Source organism: Ailuropoda melanoleuca, chromosome 4 (genome assembly GCF_002007445.2).
Source record: "Ailuropoda melanoleuca isolate Jingjing chromosome 4, ASM200744v2, whole genome shotgun sequence".
NCBI classification, from domain to species: Eukaryota; Metazoa; Chordata; class Mammalia; order Carnivora; family Ursidae; genus Ailuropoda; species Ailuropoda melanoleuca.
The window spans coordinates 261,889-274,557 of NC_048221.1; the positions used below are offsets into that span (position 1 = coordinate 261,889).

The 12,669-nt window shown below is 58.3% G+C and overlaps 1 protein-coding gene and 1 long non-coding RNA gene across 2 annotated transcripts in view; both read left to right on the forward strand.

Annotated features, from left to right (window-relative positions):
• Positions 1–3,820: 3,820 nt before the first annotated feature.
• Positions 3,821–8,189, forward strand: LOC117801811. The gene is made up of 3 exons (XR_004624526.1): positions 3,821–5,826; positions 6,430–6,611; positions 7,629–8,189. It is a non-coding gene; the product is annotated as an uncharacterized LOC117801811 (long non-coding RNA).
• A 548-nt stretch (positions 8,190–8,737) lies between these two features.
• Positions 8,738–12,669, forward strand: part of FSTL3 (follistatin like 3) — a gene marked incomplete at its 5' end in the record, with an annotated part of 5,714 nt that continues 1,782 nt past the window's right edge. Inside the window, 4 exon segments of the mRNA XM_034659996.1 lie at positions 8,738–8,810; positions 10,149–10,334; positions 12,517–12,628; positions 12,630–12,663. Coding sequence (XP_034515887.1) covers positions 8,738–8,810; positions 10,149–10,334; positions 12,517–12,628; positions 12,630–12,663 — 405 coding nt within the window.

Below are 12,669 nucleotides of genomic sequence, written 5' to 3' on the forward strand. Positions count from 1 at the left end.
GGCCTGGCTCGGAGGGGGCAAGGAGGCTGAGGGGCGGGGTCTGCCTGGGGTGGGGTCGGGCCCCTCCTCTTCTCCAAAACAGGCAAAAGCTTCCACTTCCCTCGTCGGTTTCCCCCGTCAAGTGCCACCGTTCTCTCCCCTTACTATTTTCGGTGGTTCGCAGCGCCGGGCGCGCTCTCACCTCCGGGCCTTTGCACTGGCTGCGCCCTTGCCGGATGGACCCCAGACACCTGCGTGGCTTTCCTCCTCACTTTTCTCCAGTCTTTGCTCAAATATGTCCCCTACTGCGATGCCCTTCTCAATAGCACTCATTTCCACCTAATAAACTGTAGGGTCGGCTCCACAGGAGATGGGGTGTTTGTATCTCGGTCCGAGCTGGGCTCATGACAGCGCCTGGTACATAGGGATTCCATAAACCCTAGTTCAGTGAATGCAGAGAACTGCCCTCCGTGCCACAGTGTGACCCATGGGATAAAAGGGTTTGAGGCCCCGCTGGGGGTGGCCTTGTTTCTGAGAACGAAGGAAGCCTAACCTCCCCCATCCCACAAAATTAATCAGCAAAAAATTCATTATCACCCAGCACGGGCCAGGATCAATTCTGAGGTTAATTCCAACCCAATCGTGCATATGTTTATTTATGCACCCAACAAAACGTTCATTGAGCACTTGCTGCATGCCAGACCTTGGGATGGGTGCAAGGACACAACGTGTAAAACAACTCCACAGACAGTGAAAATGCCTCTGTGGCTCTGGGAGACATCCCAGCCCCGCGAGATTGAGCCAGGGGATGGGTCCCTGGAGTGGTGCTCACTCTGCCTGGAGAGACAGACAGGGTTTCCTGGGGAAGGGGGCATTTGAGCCAGGGCTTTGAGGAATGAATAGGAGTAGGTTGGAGTTGGGCTTCCCACAAAAGGGGACATTGAAACCAGAGTGTCGAGGAATTAAAAAATGGAGCCTGTGTATAAAGGATCTTGAATGTCGAGGAGGGACAAGGACTTGTCTGCCAGCCAGTCTTGTCCCCCTCAAGTTTCAGGGGTGATTCCAAGCCATTCCTGCTCTGACCACTGGAGAGCATGCTGGTCCCATCACTGGGAATCCAGGAAACCCCGGGTCCAGGGAGGGGCAATTTGCCCCAGGCCTCTCATGCCCAGCCCCGAGCTCATTTCACACCACGAACATTTTTCATGCATTCATTCTGCAGAAGTTTATGAGGTATTGCCCGAGAGGTCTCAGAACCAGCAGGCCTGTGTTCAAGTCCCACCAAGTCTTGGCGGCTGTGTGACCCTGGGTGGGTCACTTAATTCTCCGTACAGATGGCACAACCTGCCTCCCAGTGTTATGGGACTGGATGAGGCTTGGAGCACACATGGGTACCCATGGCACCTTGTGGGTCCTCACCGGGCCCTGCTGCCTGCCCTTTGCCCACCCTTCCCCAGCCCAGTCTCACTGGCTCCCTTGGGTGGGCCAAGCCACAGCCCACCTCTGCTGGGAGTACCTTCCCACTGTCCCTTCTCTTTCCCTGCTTCTCTGGAGGCTGCCCCAATCCCTTCCTGAGGGAGTCCCCTCCCATCCTGCACCCTGATGCCCAGCACCCTCTTTCCTTCTCCTACAGCCATCCCCAAATCCAGGAGTTATCAATGGCATTGCCCAAAACATGAGGCTAGTACTCAGCCTATAGTCAGTGTCCCAGATTCTTGAATACATGCATAATTAGTGAGTCCCTGCTGGGCGCCTACCCCAGGCAGGGCTCTGGGAATGCAGTGGGAACCAGAAGACAGGGTTTTGTATCTTATAAAACCCTGAGCTCAGTATGTGCCAGGCCTGAAGTTCAGTCTTCATACAAGCACCATGATATGAGGACAACTGAGACCCCCATTTTACAGTTGGGGAGACTGAGGGTGCACACCAGGTCATGCAGCAAGGCCAGGACTCAAGCTCCTCTGCATGGGCCCTTGCCCGCTGGCCACCCTGGGACTGTGGCATCAGCTCGCCAGTGCTCAGGCGGTGTCTGCATATAACCCAGTGGCTCTGGGGTTCTGGGGTTCTGGGGCCCTCAGGCACCCATTCGTGGCACGGCGGCTGCCTTGCTGCTGCAACTGATGGGATAGACGGGAGGGCACTCTGATTGCCTGGCACAATGAAGCACAGGTGACTCCTGGTAGGTTTCCCAGCATTTCCTTGAAAAGGCCTTGATAGTGGATTATGGAGGTATGGTGGCACCTGGCCCCTACAGATCCCCCTAGAGCAGGGCCATGCCTCCCCCCTCAGACTTTCCACAACATGGTTGTGCTCCCCTCTTAGGCACTACAGGACAAGGACTGACAGCCCCTCGGAGACAGTCTTCCATCCGTAGAACGGGTCTCCCTCCTGCTTCCCAGGGCGCCTGCCTCTGTAAATGGCAGCTGTCTAGTCACTAGACCTTTGCGTGTGCCTTCCCCTCTGCCTACAGCATCCTTTTCTTCCGCTGCCACCATGCTGAGTCAGGAGCCTCGTGGGCAGAGGGGAAGTGGCCCTGACAGTCTACACCCATCTGAGCTTCCCCCCTGGGCAGGTGACTCCTGCTTTGCTAGGTTTCCTCGCCTGTCACCCAGGGACACAATTGCTTTCTCTTCTGTGGGGGGTGGGGGGAATTCAGGAGGTGAAGCTTCTTCTAATCCTCTGCCAGGTTCAGCCTTTTTTTCTGGCTTTGTAGTGTGTTTTGATCTCAATTTTGGGAGAGTGACCATGTTCAAAGTTCTTTTCTAGCTCATTTATTTTTCCAGGTGAGTGTTAGGACCTTCTCTCGGGTGGGAGAATTCCATGGAAACTATGATTGGAGGTGCATTCAACTTAGTGAGCTGGTAGCATTAAGTGCGCTTTCCTGACCCAGGTGGCCAGGTGTGCCCTCATGTGTTCACCGACTCAGGTTCAAATCAAGCCTCAGGGAGGGGCCTTGGGGGGCTTTGGGGCCAGAGAAAGCAATTACCCATGTTGCAGGCAAGAGACTGAGGCACTGAGAGTAACCCCACTGAGAATTATTCCTATAGGTGAACAGCCTACTTAAGCAGTTTTTGGTTTTTTATCTTTTATTTGTGTATTTTGAGTTAGGTCTTTTTCCCCGTTTTTATTTCTATTTGTCGGTTTGTATTTTCTATTTCTACTTTTTCATTTTATTCATACACACCCAGGTGTATCTCCAGAAGCAGGCTACGCGTTCACCTGAACCAACAGCACTTCACCAAATCGGGTAATCAGCACCGGAGACACCAAGCCGAGGCCCCTCTGCAGCCTGAGCCGCGCCGGCCGCTCTGTGGTTTTGTCTTGGTCCCGCACCCGCTGTACCGTCAGTTCTTCCACTGGGACACTCCTCGGCCGTGACCTTGACACACTGGCACGGGCTCGGATCAGGCCAACGGAGTTCTCCGGCTTCCTCTTCCCACTCACAGTCCCGTCCCCGGAGCAAACACAGGGTGGGCCAGGAGGATGACCGGATGCATGAATGAGAGGAGGAAGGGACCAGGTCCCCCGCAGCTTGAGTTCGCGGTAACCGGGAAAGAAAGCACCGGTGGGGGACAGCGTGGCGGACGGCGGTGCGCTGCCACGTCCCCGGGGAGACCAAACCCCGTGGGACCTCGCTGTGCTGGCCAGCCGGTAAATAACCAGAGATGGGCAGCGGCCACGACCTGTTCTCACGTGACACCCGCGAACTGTGCCCGGCCACCTTGGCGGGAACGCCTCGACTGTCCCCTTGTCGCCGGAGGCCCAGGGGGGCAGCTTCCGGCCGGGAAGGGGGTCCCGCCGTCCCCCGGTCCACGCCACGCGCGGCGGCGTGTCGCCCGAATGCCCGCAGCGGGGACACGGCGGCGCGGAGCACTGCGACCCCCGACACATCGGCCGCCGCGACCGCCCGAGGCTCCGGATCTCCACACCGTGAGCGAGCCCGTCTGCGCAGAGGCACCGGCCCTAACTTGTTAGAGCAGCGAACTGGAAACTAATACCTCCAGCTCTGTCCGGTCACATGCACGCTCGCTTAGCGCGGCCGCGTCGGCCCGGCCGCACCCCAGCAGGCTGCCTCTCCGACCATTGGCCAGAGCTGGGTCACATGGCCGCACCTAAGCCAATGGCTAGCAAGAGGAGGGGCTGACATTACGACGATCCTGTTCGGCCTATCAGCATTCGCCTCTGGGCTGGGGTGGCCCGCCCCTCAGTTGCAGATAATGCTGCCTCCTTACGGCCCGAAATGCGTTCTCTCTGCGGGGAAGGGGTTGGGGTGGGGGCCCTTGGGGGTGGCGTGGAGGAGTTGCGGCGGGAATGGGCGCGTATTGAGCAGGAGGGGCCTGGAAGCCAGGTTGAAAAGCCAGGACTTTGTCTAGGGGCCATGGGGAGCCACGGGGGGCGTGTGAGGGGGGAGGGCGATCCCATGAAGGCGTTATCAGGCCCGGCTCTGATCAGGGTTTTCCCAGTGCACCCACCACGCCCGAGTCTGCAGTCGCTGCCTTGGCTGTCAGCATCCCATGCCCTATCAGAGGACTCACGGGGCTGCCACAGTCCCGCAGGTTTCAGACCCTAGTGCAGGGGCAGTAGACCTAAGTTGATGTGGAGTCCATCACAAGCCTTGTTCCGATTGAGGACGGCGGGAGGAGGTGACCCTGAGAGTTCTGGGGTTATATCCTGGAGGCAGGGGTTGTGATTCCTACAGCCCCTGCAGACCTGCTGCTCTGGGTCCTAAAGGCTCCTCTTGAATAAAACATAAACGCGCTTCGTGAAAGCTGGGTCTGTCCACTGCAAGTGACAGAAACTCAGCTTAATGGACTTCATTTTATTGGGTGGAGGAATTCAGGCACAGCTGGATCCAGGACTTCCAAAAACAGTACAGGGAGTTTCTGCTGCCCCTCCTGGCTCAGTGTCCCACTGCCCTGGCTTCTCCCTGGCCATTGGTAGAATCCACCTGCAGCTCCAGGCTCATACTTCTCCAGCTCAGGCAAGAAGTGGGTGTCTCTTTCCCAGAAAAAAATCTCAGAGGTGACTCCTCCTGGTTTGTTGAGTGCCAGATGATCCTAATTGGCTGAGCCTGGGTTGGTGCCACTCCTGGGATCATTTGGGCTGGGAGCACAGGAGGTGAAAATTTGGTGCTGGGACCAGAACAGGGGGATGCCAGCTACAATCTGGGGCCTGGCCGTCATTGTCCAATCCAGAATAGGAGGGCCTTGCCCCACAGCTCAGCATATGGGTCCTGGAATCTTGCTTATGCCAGTCCCAACACTGTGGGGCTTTGTGACTGCCAGAAAGTCACTTTCCTTCCTCCACCCTCTCTAAAACGGGTGCCTGTCTCACAGCATCATGGTGAGTGGCAAAGAAGACTCATGCATCTTCCCTGGACAAACACCTATCTGCTAATTAATGCCATGCCCCTGCTGTGCACCAGGCACTTTCCCTGGCATCCTCGGTGGTATCTACAGCACTGGGATCTGTGCCCATTTTACAGATGAGAAAAGGGGGCACAGAAAGGTCACACACGTGGCCTGGCCGAGGTGGCACATCCTGCACTGGGCTCCCACCGGAAGTCTCCTCCCTCCAGGCCTCAGGGTCACCTCCTTGGAGACCCCGCAACCTTCCTGTTCCCAGGGCCTGTGTCCTGCCACCTGTCTTCATCCTTGTGTTCACTCCCTTGTTTGTTTCCAGCCGACAGGGACCCTATCGCTGTGGCACCAAGCCCAATCTGCAGGGCCTGCCTATTGCTGCTGTAACAAATTGCCACAAACTTGGCAACATAAAACAACACAAATTTGTCTCTTCTAGCTCTGGAGGGCAGAAGTGCAACGTGGGTCTCACTGAACTAAAATCGAGGTATTGGTACAGTCTCATTCCTTCTGGAGTCCTGGGGGGGGGCAGGGGAGAATCTGCTTCTTGCTTTTACAGCTTCTATTTTTTTAACATTTTTTGAAGATTTTATTTCTTTATTTGAAGGAGACAATGAGAGCGCACGAGTAGGAGGAGAGCAGAGGGAGAGGGAGAGAAGGAATCCCAAGCAGACTTCCCACTGAGCGCGGAGCCCAACGCGGGGTTCGATCCCAGGACCCCGAGATCATGACCTGAGCTGAAGTCAGCCGCTTAACCGACTGAGCCACCCAGGCGTCCCAACAAGTGTCCTCCTTAATGCCCATCGCCCGCCACCTCCCTCCATCAACCTCAGTTTATTCTCTATAGTTAAGAGTCTCTTAGGGGCGCCTAGTTGGCTCGGTCAGTAGAGCATGTGACTCTTGGTCTTGGGGTTGTGAGTTCGAGCCTCATGTTGGGCATGGAGTCTACTTTTTAAAAAAGTCTTTTATGGATTGCGTCCTCTCTCCCTTTTCTTCCCTTCCCATGTTCATCTGTTTTGTGTCCTAAATTCCACATATGCGTGAGATCATATGTTGTTTGTCTTTCTCTGACTGGCTTATGCTTTTCCAGCCTCTAGAAGCTACTCCCCTTCCTGCGTTCAAGGCGCCTTCCTCCACCTCCACCGCGGGCGACGGCAGGTCACGTGCTCCTCTGTGACCACAAAGGGAAATGGTCTCTACTTTTGATGACCCTCTGATTCCACCGGGCCCACCTGTGTAATCCAGGACCAACTCCCCATCCAAACGTTTGAGGTGGGCTTTCCCTTACCCGTTAGCACAAACATCCAACCACTTCTGTTCCCACACCCCTTTCCTCACCATTGTTCAGTCCAATGCAATTTAAATGTCCCCCTCCTCCGAGAAGTTGGCCTTGACCTCCCCAGTCTGCATTGGGTACAGCACCCTCCATCAGAACCCTGATCGCTCTGGTCAGGGTTTGTTTTCTGTGGGGTCTGGAGGAATGAAGCCTGGGGCCATTGGGAGTCATGGTGGATGTCTGAACTGGGGAGGAGCCTTATGGTAGACAGCCGAGGTAGGAAGAAGGCTGCAGGGGATGAAGCTGAGGCCAGTTCAGGGTGGAGAGGAGGGCATGAAAAGGGGCTCCCCAGAGAGGGCCAATGACTTGCTTTAGGTCACCCAGCACATGGCCTCTGGGCTGGGGAGACCGGACACGTCGGGGGGGTGGGGGTGGCAGGAGGCTGCTGGCAACCACCCTCAGTTTCGAACCCACACCAGGCTGACAATAACCCTTTGGTTTGCACAACCCAGGCTGGGACGGCTGAGCCACAGCAGGGTCAGGTCTCGGCCAAGGTCACAATGTCCAGCTCTTGCACACCCTTGATGAGACCATACGGTCCCGTCCCTGCCCCATTCCTCAAGCAGGGGAGAATCCCCTCACAGGGTCAGAGGTCAAGGACAGGCCAAGACAGCTGGGTGTCCTCCCTCGGTGCCCCTAGGCAGGAACGTGGCCCTTGGCCACTGGTGGGGGCACAAGGGCCAGGCGGAGCAGCTACGGTGGAGGAAGGGGTCTAGGAACGGCATATTCTGGGACAGATCTGCGTATGGAAGGTCTGTGTTGTGTGGCTGCAGGGGTCTTTGGCTTCCACACCTGGGTTGGGGGTAAGATGGATGAATGGGAGGTGATGTGATAGCGTCATCACCCCCCATGAGATACCCCATTGCTCTCAATCTTTTTTATTTTCCTGAAAGCATTTACCACTCTTTGAAGTTTTATATTAATTTGTTCATCTATGTATTTTGTTTCTACAGCCTCTACAAACCGTGGGCGTGGCGATGACAAGACTGGGTCAGCCTTGGTCGCCCTGGTACCCCAGCACCCCTCAACAGTCCTTGCCGTAAGAAGACAGTCATTATTTCTTAGAAACTCAAACAGAGAGGGGCTGTACAGGATCCATGAGCATTGGGAGCGTGCCCTGACCATTTGGGAACCCCCAAGGATAGGAGCGATGAGCTCCAAAATGGAGGAGCATCTGGCTGCCCCAAGGCTCCAGGGGGTTCAGTTCTTTCCAGGGCCATGCTGATGTCTGATGCCACTGTCATAAATTGTGGAAAGCCTGGTATTCCGGGTGGCCAAGGCTAAGAGCACAGAACCTGAAAAGAGGAAAAAACCCTAAGCCATAAATGCTTTTCCACGTGGCCTGGGAGGACCGTTTGCAAAGGTCTGGGGGCGGTGGGGGTGGGGGTGCGCGTGTGGTCGGTGTCGTCTCCCGAAGTCCAGACCCAGGGGCCACACTTTGGAAGTCTTGAGGAAGGATCACTGCTGTCCCTGGCGCTGGGACCATTTGTGGCTCTGGGTCTCCTGCTGCCCCACCCTGCACCCCTCGGCCTCTGCGGCCACGCAGCCCCCGCCTACCCCCACTCGCTCACACCCAGCTGATCCCACTGTCTCCAGCGGCCAGGGGGAGGGGGCCGGGGGTGTGAGTGGGTGGGTGTTGCTAAGGCTGGCGTCTGGGGAGTGTGTGGGCGTGTAGGGCGGGGAAGAGGTTAGGGGCCCAGATCACAGTTGGGCCGCACGAGCGACCACTTGCAAGCCACGACGTGATACACGGATCCGCAGAGACCCCGTGGGTCTCCAGTTAGCTCAGCCACAGCCCTCCGGCTGAAGACTTCCCCCAAACGCACGGGGAGCCCTGGAACTCACACCCACGGCCAGTTTGGCCCTCTCGCGCGGGCCACAGGGACACCTTCCCAAATTCTCGGGCTCGCAGGGCGGACCCCCGCCCCCCACCAGCTGCCCTCGGGGTGGCCAGGCCCAGCCCCTGCACACACCGTGCGCGACACTGCCTCAAAAAAAAAAAAAAAAAAAAAAAAAAAAAAAAAAAAAAAAAAAAAAAAAAAAAAAAAAAAAAAAAAAAAANCCACTGCCCTGGGGGGCCTTGGCTTGGGCTGTGGGCTTCGTGGGCTCCGTGGGCTCTGGGGACCCCGCGCCCGGTGAGTGGGGCGGCCGGAAGGGGCGGGGGGGGTGGGCCACCCACGTGGGCCTGCCCGGAATGCGGGCCTTGGGGGAGATGTTGGGGGGCGCGGCGGCGGTGGCAGCTGGTGATCGGAGGCCTCCTCAGGTTCAATCTGGGAGGGCTTGGGGCTCCCCTCCCCCAGCCCCAAAGGGCTTGAAGGAGGGTCACCAGGAGGTCAGTGGAGCAGATGTGGCGCTCTTTCACAATTGTCAAGAGTAGTAGTCACAATGACTGCTGACATTTATGAGTGCTTAGTGTCTAACCCTCCGTGAATCCGTAGAATAGCGCGATAATGCTCTACTCTCGTCATGCCCATTTTCCAGATGGGGAAACTGAGGTGCAGGGTCACACAGCTTGTAAGGTGGCAAACTCAGGATTCGAACCTGAACCATGTGAGTCCTGAAGCCCCATAGAGGCAGAGCTGGGTGGCTGGACCCAGGATCTCCACCTGAGGTCTCAGATCTTCCCCACGTTTGGCTTAGGCAGATGGGTTGATGGAATCCCATACCTGCCACTTGTTGGGGGATGCCAGGCAAGAGAATATCCCCATTCCTGGCCTCAGTTTCTCGTTTTGTAAGATGGGTGCCGAGGTGCTCAGTTCCCAGAGCTGGTCCCTGTAAGGCGCTCAGCACAGTGCCTGGGAACCAGTGAGCTCCCTGGGATGGGGGCTGTGCCCACTCCTGCCCCCATCTAAGGGTGAAGAAACTGAGGGCTATCTGCCTGCCTATCCCACCCGGCAGCCCCACCTCAACCCCGCTCGAAGGGGAGAGCTGAGCCCCCTCCCCGAAGGCCCGTGTCCCCAGGGAGATGGTGAGCTCATGCAAGGGGAATGTTCCCAAGTTGGAGTGAGTAAGAGGCGGGCCAGGCAAGGGGGGGCTGCCAGGCGAGGGGGGCTCTGCGTGCCCTCGGGTGCTGTCTAGACAGAGGGCAGAGGCGGAGAGGCGTCTCCAGGGTCCGCTGACCCTGACACGTCCAGCTCTGGGTGTTTGACTGGTTGGGCAGGATGCCAGGCCTGGGCCTGGGGGCCTGCAGCGAGGGAAGGTGGGGAGAGCTTCCCACCATGAGTGTGGGTTGTGTGGGGGGTGGGGATCTGAGAGGATGAGGAATCGCAGGAGGATGGCAAAAGGATCCAGAGCTGAGCTGGGATGGGAGGACTCGTGCAGCTCTCTGCCCCTCCTTCCCAGGTTGGGAGCAAATCATCCTCTGTAATTACTGAGCACCAACTGTATACATCCCCCAGGGCCGGGCACTGGGTGTTGGGAGTGGCACCGGAGGGCAGCTCTGGTGTGGTACTAATTGCCCTCCTTGTCCACAGGTGGTGTGTGCTGGCTCCAGCAGGGCCGAGAGGCCACCTGCAGCCTGGTGCTGAAGACCGACGTGAGCCAGGCGGAGTGTTGCGCCTCCAGCAACATTGACACCGCTTGGTCCAACTTCACTCACCCAGGGAACAAGATCAGCCTTCTGGGCTTCCTGGGCCTTGTCCACTGCCTCCCCTGCAAAGGTGAGACCGTGGGCGTCAGCCAGGGCCAGGGCCACTGGGGGACAACTGAGAATGTGCTCCCCATCTCAGGGGTATGCAGAAGAAGGTTGAGTGTTTGTGGAGGGAATCCAGGGTTCGGAGAGAGGCTGGGGACCTGAGGATCCCAGGCCTCAGCCTCCATCGGTTGAGGATTCGGGAAGCAGCTCTGAGGACTCCGCAGCTTGGTTTCTAGCCTGTAGGCCCTTGCTCATGCTGCGCGCTCTGCCTGGGTCACCTTTCCCACCTGCACCCCACCTGGGAGAAGTACAGTCGACTCACACCTAACTCCAGGGAAGGTGGATTTCCCCAGCCAGCCATTTGGGTTTGTGACCCCCCCCAGTCAGTGTTCCAAATACTTAATCTGTCCATAACCGCATAGATTCTAGGGATCCGTGGTGGGATCACAGATGCATGTTTAACAAGCATGGCCTTCTGACCGTGTTCTGAGAAATGTTCTCAGCTGCCTCCTTCATCAGACTAGGAACTCTTTGAGGGCAGAATGAATGAATGAATGAATGAATGAATGAATGAATGAATGAGCCAAGACATATTCTCTGCCTTGGAGAGGGGGCTGGGGACCCTCCCAGGCCTCTCTGGTCTGGGCCGAACCTGCAGGGGCCCAGAGCTGGTGTGGAGGCATGGCTTGAAGGAGATGGGCATTAGTACCAGGGTGTTGGGGCGTCATTACGAGTTTGCCAGCTGGAGAAAGTATCAGGCTCTAGTGGGTGAGGCCAGGGCAGGGAGGGGGAGGAGGCTGGAGCTGAGGGCCAAGCTGAGAGCCCAGCTGGCCACTAGGATGTGATTAATCCCTGATCAGTCTGGCTGGGTGGTCTTGGATTCACTGCCATGTGCCCTGGCTCCCTCCAGAACCTCCTCTGGGTTCTGGGAGGAGGACAGACTTCAAAAATTGCCTGGCCTGGGCATAAGGTCCAGGTCACCCCCCCATCTCATCTGGCCTTGGGGAAGGCAACTCAGTTCTCCCGCTTCCGTTCCTGCTTGTGAAGCCACCCAGGGGGAGTGTTTCCAGATGTGTGTGTGGGCAGGCAGTGTGGGAGGTGCCCAGGTGCGGCCCACATGTCCTGGCAGGGGTGACCCGCTCATGTATGCTCATGCTCCCCCAGTCAGCCTCACTTTACACACAGGGAAACCGAGGCTGAACTCAAGAGCTCGCGTCTGCCCTCCACGTCCACAAGCAACAGAACTGGGGGGATCTATCTGGGGTCTGCCCTGGAGTTTTCGTGCTGAGGAGGCCCTGGCTCTCCTCCGCTCACAGCTGTGACGGGGCCTCAGTTTCCCCCTTTTGTAAAATGCTGACAAAACGGCATCACCTCGTGGGGGGTGGTGTTTGGGAGATTGCAATGAGCCTGGGAGGGCCTGTAAAATGAGCAGCCCATTAGTGGTCTGGATTTGGGTCTGGGTCTGGGTCTGATCTGCGTTTCCGAAGGTCGGGGGAGGGGGGTGCTAGGTGGGGGCGGAGACCCCAGAGAGAGAATTGCCCTGGCCAGACCTGTTTCCCTGCCTGAGAAATAGGGCTGCGGGGGGGGGGTAGTAACCTCTAGTTCAGCAGTTTTGGGATGTGGGAAGCCCCCTCCCCAGGAAATGAGCCTCAGGGCCTTGTGCTAACTCCCCGCCCTCCCCGACGCCTCCTCCGGGTTGGTCCCGGCAGGCACGGGGAACAGACGCTGCCCGTCCTCCCCAGACCCACGCACGGACGGGGTGGGGCCCCCCTCCGCTGACGCAGCCGGGCCCCCCGTCGGCCTTCCCTTAAGGGCGCGTAAATCAGGGCGCAGACGCCAGCCCGAGCGAGTGGCCCAGCTGGGGAGCGAGCGCGGGCCCGGGCCCTGGAAGCTCGTTCCTGAACCCCCAGATTTCGGGCAGACACCCCCCCTTCCCGCCCACTCTGAGCCCCGCCTCCAGACAGAGCCCCAGCCTCGACTCCCGGCCCACCCGGCCTGGGGCTGATCTCGTCCCGAACAGATCCCGCACCCAGATTCCGAAGTAGTTGTCCTCGCCCGTGCTCCCCGACTCCGGACCGCCCCCTACTCAGCGCGGCCTCTAGCCTCCGAACAGGGGGCGGGGGCGCCGTGGGCTCCGCGGGCTCCGCGGGCTCCGCGGACCTCCGGCCTCGGCCACGCCCCCCCACGCGCGTGCCCTGTGTCCGCAGATTCGTGCGAGGGCGTGGAGTGCGGCCCCGGCAAGGCGTGCCGCATGCAGGGGGGCCGCCCGCGCTGCGAGTGCGCGCCCGACTGCGCGGGGCTCCCGGCGCGCCTGCAGGTCTGGCTCGGACGGCGCCACCTACCGCGACGAGTGCGGGCTG